The sequence below is a fragment of the Nicotiana sylvestris genome, chromosome 6 (genome assembly GCF_000393655.2).
Source record: "Nicotiana sylvestris chromosome 6, ASM39365v2, whole genome shotgun sequence".
In the NCBI taxonomy this organism is placed as follows: domain Eukaryota; kingdom Viridiplantae; phylum Streptophyta; class Magnoliopsida; order Solanales; family Solanaceae; genus Nicotiana; species Nicotiana sylvestris.
The window spans coordinates 210,750,297-210,776,064 of NC_091062.1; the positions used below are offsets into that span (position 1 = coordinate 210,750,297).

The following is a 25,768-nucleotide window of genomic DNA, read 5'->3' on the forward strand; positions in this document are numbered from 1 at the left end:
CTTCTCAAGATAACATATCAGACCAATCAGGTCTGTATTAATTCTAAATTAGTTGATATTGACAGTGAGTTCATTATGATCTACTTCAATCCGTTTCGTTTCATTTCATGTAATGCGTGTAGGATTCATCATATTTCAACTATTTGTATTACTGCAACCTCATACTTAATAAGTTTCTGCCAACTTGAAACTGATTACGGATATAGCTCAAATATCCAGAGCTCGTAATATTATAAATGGCGAGTTGATACTACCAGATAGAAATGGCAAAATGGTTAAAAGAAAATAGTTATCCACTCATATTATTCATTAAAAATGGGTTGGATAATGAACTTTTTACAAACGGGGTCGAATATGAATAAGAACCATATTATCCACTTAAAAAATGGTTAACCAAATGGATAACTAATGTATTTAACTTTTACATTTGTAAAGCTTCAAATTGAGGGTTCCTCAAGTTTGGGAGACTAGGAATTCTCCCTTAAGTGATCATATTCAAGAAAACATGGATATCCATATTATCCGCTGGATAACCCGTTTTTTATCCGTCTCAAATACGGGTCGGGTCGGATAATTTGTCCGTTTTTTGAATTACCCATTTCCTACCCGCTCATTTTCGTCCGGCTCATATCCGACCCAACCCACCCATCTGCCACCCCTTCTAGGCTACTACAAGAGTGGCAGAGAAATATAAACGGTGATGCACAACACAGTGTTACGAGGATACATCATCTGGTAAGGCAATTTCTTCTTGAAAATACATAAATAAAATAAAGAAAGGAAAAAAGAGGCTTCAATTATCACTCAGGAATGTTACATGGTACAAATCTGCAGATATTTCATATTCCATAGGCTTGCAGTGAAGATGACTTTTGCATGCTTCAGCTTCTTGTCCCAGACAGTAATATGATGCAAACCTCTTAGGGAGATATGTATGGAGCTGTTTGCCTCTCATTTCCTGATAAATGTTGAATCTTGAGGAGCATGGTAATGAATTGTGAGACCTAAAACAAACTGGACTATTCTTTGAATCCTAACAAAAGGGGCAAACTTATGCTGTCATATATATCCTGCACCGTCTCGTCCCTATTGTCTCCTAATGCATCAAGCTGCATAACCTCTATTCAGCGTGTGGCTACTATTTTATATTCCCTAACTTACAAACATCAAACTGAATCAGATATCTCCTACAAAGCGTCATTACTTTCTTTTCTTGAGTCCATGACATTGTCAACATTATGACTATCGCCTTCTTCTTCATTAGACGATCTTTCTTCTGTTTCTTCTCTGGTTTCTGGCTTTGGATTTGATTGGCCTACTTGAGGTCCCTCAGAACAGTCAGAGTTTCTTTGATGAGATGTTTCATCAGCATCTTGTTCAGTTGAATTTGTCTCAGTTGTTTCTGCTCTCCTATCAGGTGTTTCTTCAGTATTAGCTTTAGTTGGAGCAAGGATGGATCGGCGGCAAAGGGGGCAGGTGTTATGAGTGACTAGCCAGTGGTCAATGCAATCCATGTGAAATGTGTGACCACAAGCAGGTATCTGTTGAAGCTTATCCTCTGCTTCGTAATCGCCTAAGCACACTGAACATCTGTCCCAGCAAAGATCAAACTTCATCAGAAAACAATGTTTAAATATTGAGTTATGAAACTTCTTCATAGTTAAAAAATAAACAGCTATTTTGTAATCTCTCCAACATGTAATTGACTATTCATAATAAAAAAGCAAATGGTGTTTCATTTCCCAGCAACAATTGCTACAGAAACCACAATCGGAATAACTAAAGTTGAGGGAACATCTTGGTTTTAAGACCAAAAATGAAATTAGCTGCAAGTACAAGAACATTAAGGTAGAACAAGCAAATGTCTAGAACCAAAACTCAGCAAATATCGAAGGCTATTCATGATAGTACGTTTTATGGAATGCGGTCCCATTTTTCTATGATGACAGATTGACTGTTTTTAACGAAATTGTTTTAGATCCAGCAGTGATTGTATGTGAGGACTACTAAAAGATTTTCACAAGTTCTCAGCCATCAGACGATCCACATATCATTGTTTGTGGTGTATAACATCAAGAGGCACATTTTCAGAACATGACAAATCTGCTGCCAGTTCAGCAAAGTTTACTGAAATCAATAAGATGGGATATATTTTTGCTAGCATAATTCTTTATGGTACTTTCTTTCCAAATACACCTTCAAAGCAGGCAAGTGACTCTGCAGCTGGTCATCTAAATCAGTGTAAGAATAACAATAGCTCCAGAAGTTGGAGAAGTTTACTAGTATATCTTTGAAATTGTGTTTGGATACATATGGCATGTTTTCATCTATCAAGAAAGTGTGAAGTTTCATTTATATCTCAAGATTACATTCTGTATTTTCACATCTGCAGATGTATCTAATATTGCTACCAAAATTACTCCAAATGCATGTACATGAACTTGTAACTTTTTTACAGACTAAAGAACTGTAAGATATTTAGATTGAGCAAATGTTGTAACATTAGTAGTTCAATCCTATGACAGAATTTGAATAGTTGCTTTCACTCAGACAATTAGGGAAGGCGCTCACTGATTTGGGAGATGTAAGATGTAGTGATTTCATTTGGCATCTACTAGAATTCCAGATTCCGACTTTATTTGATTTTACACGGTATATACCATGATCTGCCTTTATCCTACCTACCCACTTGTTGCACTATCAACTTGTACAGTATGAGTATGTTATAATTTGTAATTCTCAACCGGCTATATATATAATAGTATGTTATTTCTCAGAATAGTCCGTTAGAAGCTTTATGACAAACCATTGACTTATTTGTAAGTGTACCATCGCCTATATTGAACTCCACTACTGCACCAAAACAAGTCGCATAACGACTCCCTCCCTCCCATGACTGAAAGAAAAAAAGCCTATTTTCCTAATCTTCACAATTGAAGGCTAAGTTTTACATCTAAATTTGCTGCATTTTGTACAGAAAAATCAAACAACATTGCATATTTGATTACATACTTTTGTGTGGGGAGGGGGCAGAGTCCTATTTAGCCATCTCACATCAGGTTCAATTGAACCTACTACTGTTGGCTTGGACCATGTATACATAAGCAATGTAAAAGAATTTTACAAATAGACATAAAATTCTGTTTAGACGATAAACTGCATCCCTCTGAACGCATTACTTTAAATTTTGGCAAAATACATAAGTTGTCACCTGACCTATGACCTAAATCCCCCTTACACACTTTCTGCAAACAAAAATTATTTTACACACGCAATCTTTCTAAAGTGTGTCTAAGACACATTACTTTTGTCAGATGAGGCGCGCGTGTTTAACAAATAAAAGTGAGCGCGTCAGATCTATACATGTTTTGTCAACATGCCCATCTGCAGCTTTATTCCAACGGCTCAGATTTAATAAAGTCGATCTGATGGTCTACATTATTCTTTTCTTTTTATCTTTTTTCTTTTTACCGAAAAATGTCTTTCTAGCCTCCATTTTCTTTTCTCAAGGTACTGTTCACTCAATCTCATTGGATAACACAATAAACTCCGGTGAAAGAACTTTACGACGCATGTTATATTTTTATTTCTTTTGTTTGCTAAAATATACTCCGGTGAAAGAACTTTGTGGCGCAGGTACAATGCCACTATTATTTCCAGCCACTAACGGCGTATCTCGCCGTTAATTACTTCGATCGTTTTCTCTACTCGAGAAGCTTGCCGGTAAACTAGTCATTTTCAAGTTTTTTCTTTTCCTTTTTTTCTTTTTCCTTTTATAATGAGAGGAGCGTGTGACCGGAATAAAGGGATAAAATAAGTTTGACTTTGATTTTGGTTGCAGATTTTGAATGTACGGTTGCAGATTTTGATTTTAATTTCGGTAAATAGAAATTTCAAAATTTGATAAGTTTGGGTGCTTCAATTATATGGATAGGTTCTTGATTCATGTTAATATTTTGTTCTGGTGGGGATTTGCCATGGCTGTTGGAGTTTAGAGGAAGAGGTCGATGGGTATGGGGTTCAGAAGAAGATGAGAAACGTGGGGGAGGGGGCTTTGTTTCTTTTTTGCTTGTTTTCTTTTAAATATTATCAATTGGTGTAAATTTAGTATTTTCTTTTTTTTTTCTTGAGTTAGGACACGTGTCACGACCTTATTGGCGCGTGACCTTACACATATTTTGAAAAACTGGTCAAGAAAAAAGTGATGTGTACTAGCTACACTTTAGAAAGGTTGCGTGTGTAATATTATTATCGTACACAGAAAGTGTGTAAGGGGGATTTGGGCCATAGGTCAGGTGGGTACTTATGTATTTTGCCTTAAATTTTAGATCTGCTGGTTGGAACAGGGGCGGATTTATAGGCAAAAATAGGGAAAATGACACTATATAACCGCTCTCAAAATAATACCGAAAAAATGTATAGTATATATATACACTTTGTATGTTACATACAAATTTTATATATTTTTCGGCTATTGAATGTAAATAATTTCTGGCGCGGGCTAAAAGTAATAATACCCCCAAAAATATGGTGCACTTGACCCGTGGTCTTTCCGCAAAATTAAATGTTTTATGTACATATTTTCTAAAATTGGTATAATATTAACCGTCAACCCCCATTCTCCAAGAATGGTTGAATGGTGCACTTGGTTGAAGATTGAGTTAATTACCAAGAGGAATAGGGATCAATTCCTACTTAATTTACATACAAAAAATTCAGGCAGGCAGAAACTTACTGAGTGTCATTGACAGAGAAACTTTGCTTGAACACAATAATAGGCAGCATTTCCCTCACCTCCTTCTTCAATCCCAATTCACACTGGTAAAATACAACCAGAATCAACAAAGACTAAAAATAATAAGATTTAATAACAAATAATAAGCAAAATCAAAATTTCCTCAAAACAAATTGCTCCTTTACATACCTGTGACAGTTCATCAGGTTCAGTAGCAGTGTCCAATGTGGAAGTCCTCATTCGTAGAGAGGACCAATCAACTCTCCGACGACGAAGATAAAATAAGTAGAATAATAATAATAATATAAAAACAAAGAAAATAGGGATTGAAAAGATGAAAGCTTGATAAATCTTTAATTGAGCTAAAGCTTCAGAACAACAATTAGAAGATGCATTATTACTAGTAATTCCACTGTTTTCTTGTAGATCTGGGTACCCTTTTCCAGCAACAGACATCACTGAAAATGCTGCAATAGTTGTCAAATGTGATTAAATTTCACACTTAAATGAGAATTTAGGAACACCCAGATGGAAAAATGGAATCAAAATGCAGTTTTTAGAACCAAGAAAATAGCTAATTTTAAACAAGAAAAAGATTGGATGAGAAATAGAAAAAGTTAGCAGGTAATATATATAGTAATGGAGGGGGACGTGATGGTTTGAACAATTGGATAGTATTAGAAGATTTGAGCAGTTAAACAGAAAAGGTAAAAACTCATTTCCTAATTAAATGCAATAAAATCTGGATTTTGGAACAAGACTACTTCTTAGCTAGCTTCTGCTGACTGGATGGGCCCTATATACATGATAAAAATAAGGTTTTTTCCTCCTTAAATTTAGTTTGGTGGTCGCATTGAAGTAATATTAACTAGAGGTGTCGGGTTCGAGTTTTGAGTATGGAAAATTCTTTGGTAGGGAGTGCTTTTCCCGAATGGGGCTTTACACGGCGCGAATCCATATATAATCGGGTTCAAATGCGGGTATTGAATACCGGGTGGGAAACAAAAAAAAGTAATCATAACCACCAAAAGTTTTTTTTTAATTTTGTAAGAGATGAAACCCGCGGCCGCTACGACCTTTGTCATAGCCTCTGCCCTTCGAATGAACACTTTGTGTGTACTGGATAAACCTCTCCCTATGTAATAGCCTGCAAACCACACACCTGTGTGACAAGCTCAATCCAGAAGGCAGTGAGGGGAGAATCGATCTCAGGTCATCCGTATGGATGACCGCCCTCCAAACTAACTGGGCAGTGCCGAAGGGTCTTAAACCGCCAAAAGTTGCACTGGGATTATAAATATATTTTTATTTTTAACTACATATTTTGAGTTTGAGTTTTGAAAATAAAGGCGCAACTTATTGATTTACCCGTAGGTGAGATTCTCCCGTGCGAATCCAAATTAGTTGGGTCTAAAGCATGTACCGAACATGAAACGAAACTAAAAAATAAGGATACTTGGGCCCTATTTGTCCATAATTTCTTTTTTAAAATGTGTTTGTCCATAAAATTTTGCAAGTTATTAAAAAAAATTCGAAAATGAGTTTTTCAAACAAAATTTTCAGATTTTTTCCTACTCACAACACTTGTGCTATTTCCATTATCTATCTTTCAAGAAATGTATATTGAGCATCATATGAGAATATTTGGCATTATAAACTACGTATTGTCTTTGAGTAAGACTGTTTGAAATAATTAGTTATATTATCTATAAATGCTTCTACACTTCACCATTCAGACTCAGTGGCGGACCCAAGATTTTTATCAAGCGGGTTCAAAAAAAAAAAAAGGTCATATATGACTAGCTGGTTTCAAACTCAGGACCATGTGGAAAATTTGAACCCTCTTTATCAACAAGCTAGACATTTTACTTGTTTCAAGTGGGTTCAAAATTATATTTATACCTTTACTTGTCTGAAAACAGCAAAAATATACCTATATATACAGTGTTATTTTTCGATGAAGCGAGTTCATATGAACCCATTTGACTCCACGTGGGTCCGCCCCTGTTCAAACTATTGTATTGGTAAACTCTATTTAACATTACTGCACTTCGATTTCCTATACGCGCTTTGGATTAATCTGTTTGTTTGTGGCTTTTAAATATAAATTCGATTATTTATTCTAAAACAATTTTTTTAGTTAAACAACTATGAGAATAATGTGTCAATTATCCAAAAACTATTAGGAACAAGCTTGTTTAATTAGGATCAACTTCATGCACATGTTTCATTTGATTAAGGGTCCCTTATTGATTACAATTTGATCTTCAATTAAGACATATATGAAATAAATTACTTGATGCGTGAAAATATTGAAAAACATGAAAGTTTGTTAGGTGGGATTTAGACCTTAGTATTATTTTTTTCATTTTTTTTTGTCTGTTGATAGTGTTTAAATTATAAAACTAAATATTACTAATAAAACGATGGTTTTCTTTAATCACACGGAAAACTCATTTTCTTCTTCAATTAATTACTAACTTTTAGTTTGGGAGAACTCAACATAGATCTAATAATTTTCAGAAAAAATATTTTCCGGTGTTTTGCTAGTGAGAGAAAATTTATATATATATATATATATATATTTCAAAATAGTTCAAAAGCACATTCTCTCCATCTATATCAAAATAGTTTTCCATTTTGATATAAAATGTTTTCTTGAAAATATTTTATGATAACTAAACAATAAAAAATAATTTTTTCATAGAAAATATTTTACAGGAAACTGAGTTGCATCATATAAGACACACCCTAAGACGATATTATAATTACGTTTGGTTTCTTTCGTCAAGACCCTTTGTTCTTAGTTATTGCATGTTTTGCCATTTGCTCCCGCTGCCTTTTATTTTGTTGTTGCTATTAATTGGTAATTGCTTCCTTTTATTGTTCTTGAACTGAGTATCTATCGAAAACAATCTCTCGATCTTCATAAGGTAGAGGTAAAATATGCGTACACATTACCTTTCCCAGACCCCACTTGTGAGATATTACTGGCGGGGTTTGTTGTTGTTGTTTATATTGATTGATTGTGACCGTCATAATAACTCTAATTTTGACTGCACCCTAAATTGATATAGGTAGATAATTATTGGTGAAAATAATTTGAATTATTTTCGTTGTAATTTTGGGCGTTAATACGTAGTGATCGTGATGGAAAAGGACTTGTTTGTTGTTGCTCACAATTCAGTACAGCACGTTGCATTGGAATTATATTATTGGCAAGAAATCAGATAAATATGGTTTAATTATAAAATAAAATAAAAACCACATTAATCCATATTTAGTTGACTTTATCAAATCTATGCGCACAATCTCTTTGAATATAAGAATAAAAAGATACAAAATAAATTATCACAACAACAGCCAATGCATATAAATCATTCTTGTCCTTTCCAAATTTGCCTCTCCTTGGTTTTGGGAGGCATATAACTTGTTCTTGTCCTTTTGAATTTTGCCTTCTGGGGTTGGAATTTCCCCAACAAGAATTAAGAACAAAACAGAATAAGTTTCTAAAATATTCAACATATAATTAATGATTATATATGAACCCAAATCTAAAATACCATATATGTACGTACTAGGTAGATACTAGAATTCTATTTATTTTATTGATGTTGTCTCTTTTTTACTCTTAGCATATATTAAAAAAATATCGAAGGATAAACACGACAGAAGACCTTAAAACTACATAACGTTTATCTAAAGATCATGACCAACAAGGATGGTAGTGGAGTGTTAAGTATTTCTTCATCCTTAATATTTCCTGTCGTGCGTGTATCAGCGCACGTACTAAGCAGAGGTAGGCTCGTGCAAGCACGTGCCCAACATGCTAAACAAAGAAATGTTGAAGTCATTGCAACTTTGTAATATTTCTCAATGTTTATCAAAAAAAGTTTAATTAAAGTACCACTAAATAATGTGGTGCAGCGGATATAGCTGCTCTTCCTTTAATTACAGGACTCGGGTTCGAGCCTTGAATATGAAAAATTCCTTGATAGGGAGCGCTTTTTCCAGAATGGAACCTTACGCGGCGTGAATTCGGATATAGTCGAGCTCTAATACAGATACCGGACATCAGATGGGAAACCAAAAAAAAAGTTGTGTCTAATGATAGTAAACATGTTAATCTCTCCATGAAATTAGACGGAAATATTTATCTTTACTATTTTTAATTGATACAACAACAACAACAACAACGACCCAGTATAATCCCACAAGTGGGGTCTGGGGAGGGTAATATGTACGCAGACCTTACCCCTACCCTGAAGGGTAGAGAGGCTGTTTCCAGGAGACCCTCGGCTCAAAAAAACAATAGGAGATGATGTATTAGTACCATAAAAATGCGTAATAAAAATAACAACAATATATAAGAGATATGAAATATGAAATACAGGATACGAAATACGAAATACGTAATAGATGGCTGGTATAGTACAACTAGAAGGTAAAGCCCTGCATCAATAGACGATCACTGACATTCCTAGTCTAACTCCTAACTAGATAGTCTCCCTCACTTGTGCTGTAGAAATATTCACACTCTCCCCTAACCTACAACCTTAATGCTCGACCTCCATAATTCCCTATCAAGGGTCATGTCCTCAGTAATCCTAAGTCGCGCCATGTCACACTCTCCACTATTTTTAATTGATATATATAAATTAGTGGTAAATTTTATTAGGAGTAAATTTTTTATATGAATGAAGGGGTTGTATAATGGTGTTATGGTTCTTCTTCGATTGAGATAAACATTAAATGTCAAGTTTGGGCAGCCTTTATAGCATATAACAATATAATTATTGTTAATTTGAATTCTTGGATATGTTAATTATTCCAAATTGCAATAAAATAAAGTTGCTTTCGTGAGCAGCGCATATTCATCCACGATTATTTTAAAAACCTTTTTTTATTTTTTTCAAAACATACAAAGTCGAGTTTTTGCATCTCAATCGGTGAAGTTCTCAACCAAACTTGAAATAATAAGTCGATTTTGTTTACTTAACTTTGTCCGAATATGAGTTAGTAATTTGTATCGGCAATTAAAGTTTTAACTAGGAGTGTATAAAGAAAATCGATAAATTGCATCAAACTCAAAATTCGAATCAAATCAGAAAAAAAAAATTCGATTGTAGTTTGGTATTGGAAAAAAAAACGACCATAATTGATTTGGTTTGGTTTTAACTTAAAAAGTCAAACCGAAACCAAACCAACCTGGTAGTACATTTATACATTTTTACAAATATATATATATATATATATATATAAATATTTATTGTAATGTAATTTATAAATATTTCTTAAATTTTTTTACAGTTTTGTCTTATAACGTATTATTTCAAGTTTGGACTTAATATTCTTGAATGGTAAATAAATTTTATAGCACATAAATGTAGTAACTCAAACAAAGTTTAAAACAATACTAATGCAGTAATGCCAACAAAAGAAATTCAATTCAATCATTAGAACTGACGATAGTGTTGGATATCTATTTTTAATTTTACATTGGTTTATAATAAAAATGTATAATTAATTTTTCTTTTTCTTTATTGCTTAGTTATGTAATTAATAGTACCAATTAGCTATACTAAAATTATATAGTATTTTTAGATTATGTTAATTTTTATTATGACTTATTAATTAGCAATATTTGCTTTATGCAATTTTATTATCTTTGTTATTGAATATTTTAGTATAATGCTATGACTTATCTCATATTATTGTGTTATTTTCTTGAAAAATACATTATATAGTTATATCTTATTAGGACTAAAGAAATACTTGGAGCACAAGTTACATATTTTATGTTATGAAGATTTTACCGAAAAAAACACGAAAACCCGAGAAAATCGAAATTGAAAAAACCGACTTTGTGGGTTTGGTTAATAAATTTAAAAACTCGACATCATTAGTTTTGTTTGGTAATTGAAAAATCTGAACCAACCCGACCCATGTACTCCCCTAGTTTCAACATTTGATTTCTTATAATTTAATGGTGTAATTTAATCTGATAGCGAGTAACTTATATTTATTGGGGGAAAAGTTCTTTTTTTTTTTCTTGATCCCTTCATACCATAACAAACACGCCCTAACTCATTTTGTCAAATTTAAACTACTAAAATTCCTGAGTAATTCAAGACATAAATTGACTTCAACTTGAGAATTTCTTCAAGAGCTTAATGGTACTATCAGTAAAAGAAAAAAGAAAAAAGAGAGAATTTATTATAAAGTTAAATATATATATATATATATATATATATATAATTGTGGAAATGAAAAAGGTGATGTGGCATGTCTCAAATGCTAGGCTTTGTATTTATCTTTTTTCTCCTTTTTTTGTTGCTTTTTCCTTATTTATGCTATTGTAAAAATTAAAGTCTAATAATTATTACTCCACCGTTTCATAAATTGCAAGCACTGATTCATCTACTAATCTAATACTATTTATTGTTCTAACGTTTCATTTAACTAATTAAAGCACAATTTCATTATCTAATCTATTCATATTCCCTTTTCCACCAATTCACTCCACTAACTAATGATTTTCAATAAATTTTGCTTTTCACATATCTTGAAATGTGAGTATCTCTAAAACATAAGTTTTCTCACTTTAGATATTAGATAGGAATAGGCAGAGAAAACAACTAACAGGCATGGGAAAGGAAAAAGAACGAGGGAATCCACTGCCACGCTCCTTTTTGTTTTATACTACTAACTAATATTATAGGTACATAAGCTTATGAATACTTACATTTTATTCATTTTGAGTTTTCCTTAGTATAATATCTTAATTTTTTTTCCCTTAATGTTTAGTTCAGTTGTTGCTCCTGTTGTTCCTCAGGTATAAAATACATTGCGTTATGGCATAAATATTTAAAAAAAATCTGAATATTGTAAAATCTTCACTAATTTAATGGTGTTCATTTGTGTTGCCTACTATCAGGTAACATAATCCAAATAAGCACAGTGGGTTAATATTATGTAAGTACTTTCTCTTAAGCAAGTTGTAAGTTCTTATTTCTCTTTTATTTTTCCTCTTTTGAGATCTTGATCTACTTTTTTTTTTGTTTCAGTTTGATTCGCACAGAGAGAGACTTATTGTATGTTTTTTATCTACTTTTTCTTAAGTGTTATAAAATAAAGACTGTAAAGTAAAGACAAGTATAGAGAGAAACTGATATATTATTCGAACTCAAACTGATGTCCATAATGAACTGAAATCTCTTCTATTTATAGAAGAAAGGAAGCTGCTACTACAAGCTGCTACTACAAGCTGCAGTGTAAGCTACTATAAGCTGCTGTGTAAGCTGCTACTACAAGTTGTTGTGTAAGCTGCTACAAGCTGCTGTGTAAGCTGCTGCTGTACCAGATATGGATAATCTTCTACCGAGAGCAATATTTATCCATAACGGAGTACTGAATGGATAAGCTTATTATACCCGGTATGGATAATCTTCTACCGGGGGTAATGTTTATCCATAACTGGGTACTGAAAAGATAAGCTTATTATACCCGATATGGATAAACTTCTACTGGGGGTAATGTTTATCCATAACCGGGTACCGAAGTGATAAGCTTCTTCAGGAAGCTTATTTCCAATATAGTACTAAATAGATAAACATATTTACGGTGGAGTCTCATATGGATAAGCTTCTTCAGGAAGCTTATTTACAACGGAGTACTAAATGAACATCCATAATATAATATATTTATAACACTCCCCTTGGATGTTCATTAAAAGATAATGTGCCTCATTAAAACCTTACTAGGAAAAACCACGTGGGAAAAAAATCCCAGTGAAGGAAAAAGAGTACACATATTTAGTAAGACGCATTGCTAGGTGCCTCATTAAAGACCTTATAAGGAAAACTCCATGGGAAAAACCTTAGTAAGGGAAAAAGAGTGCATCGCGTATTTTACTCCCCCTGATGAAAACCTTGTTTCAAATATTTGAGTCTCCGCATTCCAATCTTGTATACCATCTTCTCAAAAGTTGAAGTTGGCAAAGATTTAGTGAATAAATCTGCTGGATTATCACTTGAACGGATTTGTTGCACATCAATGTCACCACTTTTCTGAAGATCGTGTGTGTAGAATAATTTTGGTGAAATGTGCTTCGTTCTATCTCCTTTTATAAATCCTCCCTTCAATTGGGCTATGCATGCAGCATTGTCTTCGTATAAAATTGTGGGTCTTTTCTCACATTCCAAACCACATTTTTCTCGAATAAAATGAATTATTGATCTCAACCATACGCATTCCCTACTTGCTTCATGAATAGCTATTATCTCAGCGTGATTTGAAGAAGTAGCAACAATAGATTGCTTTGTGGAGCGCCATGATATGATAGTACCTCCATATGTAAATACGTAGCCGGTTTGAGATCGAGCTTTATGGGGATCAGATAAATAACCTGCATCTGCATAACCAACAAGGTCTGCACTATCTTTGTTAGCATAAAACAAACTCATATCAAGAGTTCCCTTTAAATATCGCAATATATGCTTAATCCCGTTCCAATGTCTCCGTGTAGGAGAAGAACTATATCTTGCTAGTAAATTAACAGAAAATGCTATGTCAGGCCTTGTAGCATTAGCAAGATACATTAGTGCACCAATTGCACTGAGATAGGGTACTTCGGGACCAAGGAGTTCCTCGTCCTCTTCTGGAGGTCGGAACAAATCCTTATTCACTTCAAGTGATCGAACAACCATTGGTGTACTCAATGGGTGCGCTTTGTCCATGTAAAAGCGTTTTAAGACCCTTTCTGTATAGGCAGATTGATGGATAAAGATCCCGTCTGCTAAATGTTCAATTTGCAGACCAAGACAAAGTTTTGTCTTTCCAAGATCTTTCATCTCAAATTCTTTCTTAAGATATTCAATTGCCTTTTGAAGCTCTTCTGGAGTTCCAACAAGATTTATGTCATCAACATAAACAGCAAGTATAACAAATTCTGATGCCATTTTCTTTATAAAAATACATGGACAAATAACATCATTTATGTAACCTTCTTTCAGCAAATATTCACTAAGGCGATTATACCACATGCGCCCAGATTGCTTTAAACCGTACAAAGATCTTTGTAATCTGATTGAATACATTTCCTGAGATTTTGCTTCAGGCATTTTAAATCCTTCAGGAATTTTCATATAAATTTCATTATCAAGTGAACCGTACAGATAAGCTGTAACTACATCCATTAGATGTATTTCAAGCTTTTCATGTAGTGCTAAACTGATGAGATATCGAAATGTTATGGCATCCATAACAGGTGAATATGTTTCATCAAAATCGACTTCCAGGTCGTTGTGAGAATCCTTGTGCAACAAGGCGAGCTTTGTATCTTTCAACTTCATTTTTATCATTCCTTTTTCGCACAAAAACCCATTTATGACCAACTGGTTTTATACCAGCAGGTGTTTGGACTACTGGTCCAAAGACCTCTCTTTTAGCAAGTGACTTCAATTCCGATTGAATTGCCTCTTGCCATTTTGGCCAATCAGATCTTTGTCGACATTCTTCGACAGATCGAGGTTCAAGATCCTCACTATCTTGCATAATATTAAGTGCAACATTATATGCAAAAATATTATCCACCACTATTTCAAATCGATTTAAATTAATCCCATCACCGTTCGAACTTATTAAAAGTTCCTCACTCACATGAGCTTCAGGTTCATTGATTTCTTCAGGAATCTCAGAACTAATCAGATTTTGGGTCTCTTCAGGGGATCCCTTCATAGTATCGTTTTGATCATTTGTCGATTTTCTTTTTCGAGGATTTCGATCCTTAGAACCCAAAGGCCTACCACGTTTCAGGCGTGCTTTAGGTTCACTAGCTCTCATGCTAGTAGATGGTCCTACTGGGACATCAATTCGGATAGGCACATTCTCTGCTGGGATATGTGACTTAGTTATCCTTTTCAAATCAGTAAATGCGTCTGGCATTTGATTTGCTATATTCTGTAAATGGATGATCTTCTGGACCTCCTGATTACATATAGGGGTACGGGGATCAAAGTGAGATAATGATGAAACTTTCCACACAATTTCTCTTTTGATTTCCTTTTTCTCTCCCCCTAATTGTGGGAAATTTGTTTCATCAAACCGACAATCTGCAAATCGAGCAGTAAATAAATCTCCTGTCAATGGTTCAAGATAGCGAATAATAGAGGGTGATTCAAACCCAACATATATTCCTATCCTTCTCTGTGGTCCCATCTTACTACGTTGTGGTGGTGCTACTGGCACATATACAGCACATCCAAAAATTCGTAGATGGACAATATTTGGTTCATGACCAAAAACTAATTGTGACGGAGAATATTTATTATAATGTGTCGGTCTGAGACGGATAAGTGATGCTGCATGCAAGATAGCATGGCCCCAAACAGTAGTGGGCAATTTTGTTTTCATAAGTAGTGGTCTTGCTATCAATTGTAGGTGTTTAATAAATGACTCTGGAAGGCCATTTTGAGTATGAACATAAGCTACAGGATGTTCAACTTTTATCCCAACGGATAGACAATAATCATCAAAAGCTTGAGATGAGAATTCTCCAGCATTATCAAGGCGAATAGCCTTTATAGGATAATCTGGGAATTGTGCCCTTAATCGAATTATTTGGGCTAATAGCTTTGCAAACGCCAGGTTGCGAGATGATAGTAGGCACACATGAGACCATCTTGAAGATGCATCTATTAGGACCATAAAATATCTAAACAACCCACTTGGTGGGTGAATAGGTCCACATATATCCCCATGTATACGCTCTAAAAAGGCAGGGGATTCAATACCAACCTTCATCGGTGATGGTCTAGTGATCATTTTTCCTTGATAACAAGCATCACAAGAAAATTCGTCATTTGTAAGAATCTTCAAGTTCTTTAATGGATGCCCACTCGAATTTTCAGTAATTCGTCTCATCATTATTGATCCGGGATGGCCCAAACGGCCATGCCAAAGCACAAAAGTATTTGAATCCGTAAACTTCTGGTTTACGATAGAGTGTGCTTCAATTGTACTAATTTTTGAATAGTATAAGCCAGAAGATAAAGTTGGTAACTTTTCTACAATGCATTTCTGGCCAGAAATATTCTTTGTAATACAAAGATATTCCCTGTTCATTTCATCTATTGTCTCTACATGATACCCATTTCGGCGGATATCTATAAAACTCAACAAGTTTCTTCGGGACTTGGAGGAGAACAATGCATTGTCTATAATAAGTTTTGTTCCCTTAGACAGAAATATTATGGCTCTTCCGGAGCCTTCAATCAAACTTATATTACCAGAAATTGTTGAAACATTTGCTTTTTCCTTATGCAAATAAGAAAAGTATTTCTGATCGTTGAATATGGCATGAGTTGTTCCACTATCAATAACACACATATCTTCATGATTTGTCTTTGATCCAAACATAATTTGAGGGTTATCCATATTCTTCAAAATAACATAAATAAAATATATTATAGTAAACATCATTATCAAAGCATAACTTTTATTTATGTACAACAATTACATAACCATACTATCTATTACAAACAACAAAAATTAAAATATTTACATTTCTACAGATTCACTACCGATTACATGACTTATTTCTCCTTCTGGGAGTGCAAAGTAATCAGCTACATCCAAATGCATGAAGTCTAAATTATCTTCAGAAATAAAATTTGCTTCAGCATTTTTCTCTGTCTTCTTCAGGGAGGCTTGATAAAGCTCAACCAGGTGCTTTGGCGTACGACAAGTACGTGACCAGTGCCCTTTTCCTCCACATCTATAGCATGCATTTTCTACATTTGGCGCTTGCACCGCTTCATGCTTTTGTTCCTTCCTTTTCCACTGCTGGTGGTGAGGAGGCTTCTTTGGTGCATTATTATTACCATGATTGGGGTTTCTTCCCCGACCACGGCCATGACCACGACTGGGGCCACGACCTCTTCCACGTTTAGCTTGGTGGAAGTTCGTCTCATTCACTTCAGGGAATGGACAAGAACCAATAGGTCGGCTTTCATGATTTTTCATTAATAGCCCATTATGTTGCTCTGCTATAAGAAGATGTGAGATAAGTTCAGAATACTTTTTAAATCCCATCTCTCGATATTGCTGCTGCAGGAGCATATTCGAGGCATGAAAAGTGGTGAAAGTTTTCTCCAACATATCATGATCAGTAATATTATCACCACATAATTTTAATTGGGAAATAATTCTGAACATAGCAGAATTATACTCACTGATAGATTTAAAATCTTGTAGCCTTAGATGAGTCCAATCATAACGTGCCTGTGGAAGAACGACCATCTTCAGGTGGTCATATCTATCTTTCAAATTATTCCACAGTATGACTGGATCTTTAATAGTGAGATATTCCATTTTCAGGCCCTCATCAAGGTGATGGCGTAGGAATATCATTGCTTTGGCACGGTCTTGGTTTGATGCCTGATTTTTATCCTTGATGGTGTCTGCCAGACCCATCGCATCAAGATGAATTTCAGCATCAAACACCCAAGACATGTAGCTTTTGCCCGATATATCCAGGGCTACAAATTCAAGTTTAGAAAGATTTGACATTATTTAGGAAAAGAAAGTTCTTACCTCTAATACTTTCAAAGTATTTGCTCGAGATGTCAGAGTCTCGTGCTGATAACGTGTTATAAAATAAAGACTGTAAAGTAAAGACAAGTATAGAGAGAAACTGATATATTATTCGAACTCAAACTGATGTCCATAATGAACTGAAATCTCTTCTATTTATAGAAGAAAGGAAGCTGCTACTGCAAGCTGTTGTGTAAGCTGCTACTACAAGCTGCAGTGTAAGCTACTATAAGCTGTTGTGTAAGCTGCTACTACAAGCTGGTTGTGTAAGCTGCTACAAGCTGTTGTGTAAGTTGCTGATGTACCAGATATGGATAATCTTCTACCGAGGGTAATGTTTATCCATAACTGGGTACTGAAAAGATAAGCTTATTATACCCGGTATGGATAATCTTCTACCGGGGGTAATGTTTATCCATAACTGGGTACTGAAAAGATAAGCTTATTATACCCGGTATGGATAAACTTCTACTAGGGGTAATGTTTATCCATAACCGGGTACCGAAGTGATAAGCTTCTTCAGGAAGCTTATTTCCAATATAGTACTAAATAGATAAACATATTTACGGTGGAGTCCCATATGGATAAGCTTCTTCAGGAAGCTTATTTACAACGGAGTACTAAATGAACATCCATAATATAATATATTTATAACATTAAGCATGTTTGTATGTTCTTATTTCTCTTTAATTTTCTATTTTTTATTTATTTGTAGTTAATCTTTCAAATTGAATCACGTAAGTTGTGATATTAGTTTTTTTCAATATAACACAATATATCTTCCTATTTAAGTAAATGATAATGCAAATTATTATTCATTTTCTTAATTAATTATTTAATTTTTTTCTTTACATCAAGAAAAAATTAATTATGCTTGCAATCCGAACCCTCCATTTCCACCAATGAGGTTCTTGGGTATTGACAACAAGTATTAAATATTGAAAAAGAATTACATGCAATGAACATTTTTCTTAAAATGAAAGAATGATGATAATAATAGTTATAAGTATACATCATAAAATTGAACATTCTGTATTTGACATGTACATAATAAGAACAACTATGAGAAGGCAGCTCTAAGAAAAAGATTTATGTTAGTGATACAACTTTAGTTTTATACATATGCACATTATATTTTTTAATCTCTCCTATCTCAACCGAACTTGCAAAATTAGTTTTATAATTATAATTATACGACATAACGTTGAAGGTTCTATATTGCATTTCTGCATCATATTGCATTTCCCACATATTTCTTTTTTCATACTCTTTTGATGCCAATTTTTTTTTTTTTTTTTTTTGGTTTATTACTTATTTTGCAGTATAACATAACGATGATCAACGTTGTGTTCGAAAATAGTAGGAGGAGAAATTGTATTTATATTTCCTGGTAACTGGCAATTTTCAATATGGTATTCATGACTCCTACCTAAACATATTTAACGATCAATTAATTTATTTATTTGGGTTTTTTTAAAAAAAAAATTGTATGTGCTTGGCTAATTTTGATAAGTCTATGATTAATGGCTAGAAGTTGATAAATTAGGACTTATTTTGGACATTTCCGTAAAATTCCCCAAAATTAAGCATTTTTGGTGTAGTTCCTCCCAACCGAACTCACTCTTCCAGAAGAGTATACACTGCCCGCATACAACAACAACAACTCAGTGCAATCCCACAAGTAGGGTCTGGAAGGGATAGAATGTACGCAGCCTTACCCCTACCGTGGAGGACAGAGAGACACTGCCCGCAAAAACACATGAAAGACAGACTCAAGAATGCTATTTAGACTAAAAAACTTAATTTCAAGACAATTTAGAATATTTTTAGAATATTTTTTTAGACTAAAAAACTTAATATTTTTTAATTTCAAGACAATTTAGAATATTTTGTCTTGAAAAATTGAAATTCAGAACGCACGGGCTAATTCCTAAATAACAACTCTTTAGAGTGGCTACTTGGTTTCATTTCTACAAGACAAATGCATTCGAAGTCTACAACACATTGAATTTGTAAAAGCTGCAAGTGAAGGGACTAAAAGAGCAGAATTCAATGACAATTCTTTTGTGTGAGAAGAAAGAGATGACAGTGGAGGTGAATAGACTTTGGCAATTGAGGAACTTAGATGGGGAAATGTTGAACTTAATACATATACAGAAATACCAGACTCCCTTTTAAGTTCAATTTACAAGTAGTATTAGCAGAAACTTACACATTTAGTACAATGTAAAAATCATACATCCCTCGTTTTAACCTTGACGTCTATAAGGGGCCTCTTGGGGCTTGGAGGACCGGTACTGAACTTACGAACCAAGATCGTAAAACATGGCAAAAATACTACATAAAGTCCAGCTAGGATGAATGGTACAGCAACAAGCCACCCCAACAGCTGCAAAAAGTTGTCCAAAAGTCCAGTGCTAAAAATCAGTCATAGTTATAAACACATACTTCACACATCCATACATTACAAGTATAAGTGACCCATTCTTAAAAAAAAGGGGCATCCCGCGTTCACGCAAGGTCCGGGGAAGGACCGCACTGCAAGGGTGTGATATATACAGCCTACCTTAATGCAAGTGGTTGCTTTTTTTACGGCTCGAACTGTGACCTATAGGTCACAAAGAGAACACTTTACCGTTGCCCCAAGGCTCCCATTTTGACCCTTTGATAAGTATGCATGAATAACTGATTAATGAAATGGATAGTTATGCTTTACAGAGCTTTAAAGAACAACACAGTTATCCAATTTGACCAAAAAGAATGGACAACTGAAATATGACTTTCCTCTTCTTTTGGTACTTAGCAGGCTGTAGTATAAATGAGATAAAGAAGCCGGCTGTTCCAGACAAGACTCAAACTCAATTTTTTGTTTAACAATCAAGAAGATGATACTGATAAAAGAAAGAAAAGAAGGACGAGATGCTTGGATGCGAAAACTTCTTTACTTACAGCATGGAGAATGCTGAGCAGGACTTCTCGTGAAGCCTCACCGGTGAAGACCTTCTTTAGTGCATCAGATGTCAAAGGAAAATGAGATCCACCAGTGACAAACTCACCCAAACGTAGGAATGGAATCACCAGACTACAAAATGTAAGCACAGCACTAAAATGAGGACTTAAGCATGCATATCTTGCACAGGTTAAGTACTAAAGAAAATATGTAACTGAAATCACAAGTTTGCTGAGACAATGGAAAACCTGATGAAATATAGCTTAAATTAAAGAGTGGCGGATTACAGTTTACCGTCGAAGAAAATATCACATTAAACCCTTGGGAACAACAAATTAGTGTTACCCCTAAAATGTAATGATGCAGAAAATTCATGCCCAACAGTCAATACCCCAACAACAACAACAACAATGCCTCAATCCCAAGCTAGTTGGTGCCGGCTGTATGAATCCTCAATATCATAAGTGTTCTGTTTGGTTGCACATCTTTCGCCAGAGGCATAGCTTCTTCATTACCTATTTAATTTTTTTTCTCTTCATTTCCATGTCAAGTACTATACCAAAGCTGAAAATACGCAATGATTCCTGAAGCCAGGAGGAGGACATTTACATGCATAGACAAAGTTGTATTATTGCAAATCATGGGACTGCAAATGAAACGAAACGAAATCACAAATTTTTGAAGCTTACTCACAATACAGTTTGAACATAAGAATCCCCACACACAAACACACACACATACATAGAGAGAGAGAGAGAGGGAGTTTCTTTTTGACACATACACACACACACACACAGAGAGAGAGAGAGAGAGAGAGAGAGAGAGAGAGGGAGGGAGTTTCTTTTTGTCACGGCTTAAGCTTAACTATAAACAGGAAACAGATATCCACATATACTATGTCCAAATGTGGGCCTTCTGCAATTGAAGAAACTTTAACTCCTGCAGGCTCATAGATTTAAAAAAGCATAAAATTGATGCTAATCACCAAAAGCATAACATGATGCCACATCCTCATTTTGTTCCCTATTTCTCACAACCCACAGAATTTGTTCTAGGGATCCTAGCATAAAGATTGGTGACAAGAAGCATGTGCAACACTTTATCGCAGAAATAAATATTAAACAAATCCTCTATTTTATAGCATAGATGCCTAGCCATCAAAGAGATCTTGGACCAGGTAAGGGGGCAGGGAAAATGGTCTTTGGGGAGAAGAAATAGACTTGTAGCAATAGCAAAAGATCAAGCAATTGATCTTATAAAGAACCACTGTTAAGCACCTCAACTCAATTGGAGTAGCAATGAAGTTAGCCAACAACACAGTTGGAGCGTTACAAAAGGATCCAAATAATGCAATAGCGATCGCACATAGGAACACAGTAACACCTGTTGAGAAAAACATTTGATTAGCACAATTCAATAATTTCAAGGCAGAAATCAGTTCACTCAATATTTCTAGCCAGTAATGAAGAAATTAAAGTGGAAATTGAACAGGATCAACTTACATGTAGTCTGTTAATTAATACCTCACCTTCATCATCATACACACACAGAGTAAGATATTGAACAGTTTTGCCTTTTGTAATACATATTTGTGTTAACTTCTTAAGAAAAGAAAACTTAGATATTTCTATCAATTGATGACGTAATTTTTCATCATATAATCATGAAAAAGTAGAAGGGGGCCTTTGCGTAACTGGTAAAGTTGTTACCATGTGACCAGGAGGTCACGGGTTCAAGCCATGGAAACAACCTCTTGCAGAAATGCAGGGTAAGGTTGTGTATTATAGACCCATGTGGTCCAGCCCTTCCCCAGACCCCGCGCATAGCGGAAGCTTAGTGCACCGGGCTACCCTTTTTTAATCATGAAAAAGTAAAATGATGAATTTACAAATAAGCTTCTTAAATGATGATATACAGTGAACCAATGTGATACCAAAGAAATAAGTATGGAAGTTGGCTTTGCTTACTCCAGACAGGAATAATAGTTCCACAGCATGTTGAATAAAAACTCTGTCAAGGAAGATATTCAAACGTATTCTTATGGGGTGAAGCTCCTAAACTGACACTAATGGCAATTAATCAATTGCTGACCAATTCACAGGACCATTGATTCCAAATCTCAGTGTAGAAGTTCTATAAGTTGTAATATGTACAAGCACATCATTTATTCTTCTCCTATCGACAGATCCATTTATACATCCCAAAATTCCTTCTTAAATCATTTCAATACCATCTCAATATAGCATTTCATTAGCATTTTGATATTGCACGGTTTAATCCATTTCAAATTCAGTAAAAGAAACTTCGCCGATACATCTTATTATTAATTCTTTTACCATTATCATCCCCTAGCAATTCTATAGTTCTCTCAACACATTAAGAAAGGAATTGAATTACAGTTAAAGATAACCTTCTATTTGTCATGAAATTACCTCCTAGGAGTCGAGTCGAAGAATTTGGAATGCATAGTCAGAGAATACACCACAAGCTTAAGGCAGTAAACAAGGAATGCTTTCATACAAACAGAAATTTACATAAAACAAGGATAATAAGGACTAATTCCAGCTTAACAGAACATACCACAAATGGGAAATACCCCCAATGTAATTCCAAGAGCCGCAGAGAATGCCAATTGCTTCGGCTCTGCTCCCCTTGAAACAAATCAAGAAAACCATTCATTGTGCATATCAGTAAAGCTTCTTACTTTGTCATCTTTCCATTAAGAAATTATTAGAATATTAGTATTCAGATACTGACTTCAAAAACTCCAAAAACCCCAATTATTTATCTAAAGAAGAATGCAATTTTCCTGCTGGAATAATCATTTCATTTCACACGTACATATTTTTACATACTCTAACAAAAAGAAGGGTAAAAGGGTAAATATAGCTACCTTTGGAGGATTTGAAAAAGAGGATCAACGATCTTCGTCCGTGTCCAGGAACAAATTTTCCCTCCAATCTGATTCATCATCTTGTGTCCTCTCTTTTTCTTTGCTTTCAGCTTTCAATTATCGGACTTTAACAAGAACCCAAATCCACAAATACAGTTATAAGAAGTAAAATAATTGATTTATGGGTAACCGAGGCATGAATTTCAGCTCAGTGGGTTGGTGGATCATGCACGTTTTGTTGAAAAATGATTAGAAATTAAATTAATAACTTAGCCTGGATTTTAAATTTGTGATATTCTTATCTTCTGGAAATTTTGAGCGTTTCGAAGAGAATTAAATAGAGGTACACGCCATCAATAGCTTCACAAAAGTCTTTACTTCTACTGATGGGAATTGAGGTTCTTGATTGAGCAGAGAGAGGGATGTCCAAGGAATCAAAAAAAGGGGATCAAACGACGTCGTAATTTGGTCTTTGTTACGAAGACGAGTGTTTAAAAATATCTCTCTTTTGTTTTTTTGGATGAGAATGAGATGGACGGTAAGACGAAAGTGACAGATGAAGAAAATCTAATACAGGGAAGACAAATAGTTTTTTGGCTCTTTATAAAACTTGTGTTTAATTTTACGGAAAAGGGCCTAAAATACCCTTTTACTATATGAAATAGGACAGGTTAGTCCTCCATTAAAAGTCGGTCTCTATTCTGCCTTTGTCGTCAACAAATGGGATCGTATATGCCTTCCATTACTAACGGGAGACTTATAAAGCCACATAGAATATATGTGAGGGCAAATTAGACCTAGTTTGAATTGTATAGGGACATATATGAGTCAGTTATAATAGTCATTTCTCAAACACTTCAGAACTCCATATCAGTTTACTTAGACACCAATTTGACAACACCAAACTAATTATCACAGCAAATAAACTAAGTCATAGACACAAACATTCAAATAAACGGCAATGACTTCATTAAATCCTTGTACAAAAACATAAAGCTTCATTGCATAATAAAAAACAATAAGTAAGCCACAATAGCACTAACATTACATATCATTTTTCACTGATCCAGAGAACATAACAAGACATCCCAATATCACACACATGAAAATCTACATTTTCTTCCGAAATTTAGCATCAAGCACAACTGAGTACTCTAAATCGGTCACTTTCTTCATTAGGACATTTCTTTCCAATTCCAAGGCTTATATTCTTCCATGATCGACGAGCATCATAACATTCTCAAGATCAAATTTTCCTTTAGAGAGCATTTCTTTCACGGATTAGAGCTTCCTTTTCCTTCTTTAAACTGCATATGAGATCTAAAACTCTACGAGGAAGCTCTTCATCTTGTCATTCCCAATAGGAATATTTTTTCATCCGAAAAACCAAAAATAAATAAAATAAAATTACAAACAAATCGGAATAATTAAAAGAACCTATCAAAAAAAATTCTTACCTCATGCTTCAGGCACTTGAAAAACCTTCTCCCAGCATTTAAAGGTATACATGCCATGAAATAATTGGCAGTAAGTCCGTAATGACACCTCCTATTCGACCCCTTTGAGCTACTAGAATATTCCGACATTGTCTTTTGTTGTCTTTTGTTATAATTCGACCCCTTTGAGCTGCTAGGATTTAATGAAGTCATTGTCGTTCATCTGAATGAGTGTGTCTATGACTTAGCTTATTTGCTGTGATAATTAGTTTGGTGTTGTCAAATAGGTGTCGAAGTAAACTGATATGGGGTTGTGAAGTGTTTGAGAAATAACTATTATAACTGACTCATATATGCCCCTATACAATTCAAACCAGATCTAACTTGCCCTCACATATATTCCACATGGCTTTATGAGTCTCCCGTTAGTGATGGAGGGCATATACGAGCCCATTTGTTAACGGCAAGGGCAGAATAGAGACTAACTTTTAACGGAGGATTAGCATGTCCTATTTCATATAGTAAAGGGGCATTTTAGGCCCTTCTCCGTTAATTTTATGACTCTACCTTTTTTTTTATCCATAAAAGCTTAATTTTTACACGTAAGAAATTTATCTTTTATACATAAACTATTTAAAAAGATCATTTTTTTAAAATACAATATTATAAAGGAGCATAATGTACAAATAGCACGAGAAATTGAAGTGTTGGTCCTTCATCTAAAGTAGCTCTCTGAGCTAATTTACGACTCCTCACTTATTAAATTCAATAATCTCTACTCTCTCCGGTCCACAATAAGTGACCAATTTGCTTTGGGCACACCCATTAAGAAAATACTAAATTCTAAATTAAAATAGTTAATGTGACTAATCTACCCTTCATTAAATATTGCACCATAGTTATAGTAGTACTTACTTCTCTTCTCAAATGTGAGGAGTAAATGACTTTTTAGGGATACGTACGTAAGGGTAATTTTGAAAAAACAAATTGAATTTTTTCTTGATTATATAAATGGACACTTATTTTAGACCAAAATAAAAAAAACAAATTAACCACTTATTGTGTACAGGAGGGAGTTAGGAGTATGATTCTAGCTTGTGGAGTTGTGGAAAATTCGAAATCCTCTAGCCGAATGCACTGTTGCACATCCCTCTTTCTTG

General features: G+C 34.4%; 2 protein-coding genes across 2 annotated transcripts; both read right to left on the bottom strand.

Moving 5' to 3' along the window:
- Nucleotides 1–719: 719 nt before the first annotated feature.
- On the bottom strand, nt 720–5,504 carry LOC104211871 (RING-H2 finger protein ATL7-like). Its single transcript, XM_009761011.2, has 3 exons — nt 4,925–5,504; nt 4,736–4,818; nt 720–1,590 (listed from the first exon to the last, which is right to left on the bottom strand). The coding sequence occupies exons 1-3, from the start codon at nt 5,189–5,191 to the stop codon at nt 1,188–1,190; spliced, it is 753 nt and encodes a 250-aa protein (XP_009759313.1). The 5' UTR covers nt 5,192–5,504; the 3' UTR covers nt 720–1,187.
- Nucleotides 5,505–19,418: 13,914 nt separating this feature from the next.
- Nucleotides 19,419–23,746, bottom strand: LOC104240457 (uncharacterized). Its single transcript, XM_009795301.2, has 5 exons — nt 23,173–23,746; nt 22,860–22,930; nt 21,557–21,662; nt 20,279–20,411; nt 19,419–19,718 (listed from the first exon to the last, which is right to left on the bottom strand). Exons 1-5 carry the CDS (start codon nt 23,250–23,252, stop codon nt 19,563–19,565), a joined length of 546 nt encoding a protein of 181 aa, XP_009793603.1. The 5' UTR covers nt 23,253–23,746; the 3' UTR covers nt 19,419–19,562.
- Between the last annotated feature and the right edge of the window lie 2,022 nt (nt 23,747–25,768).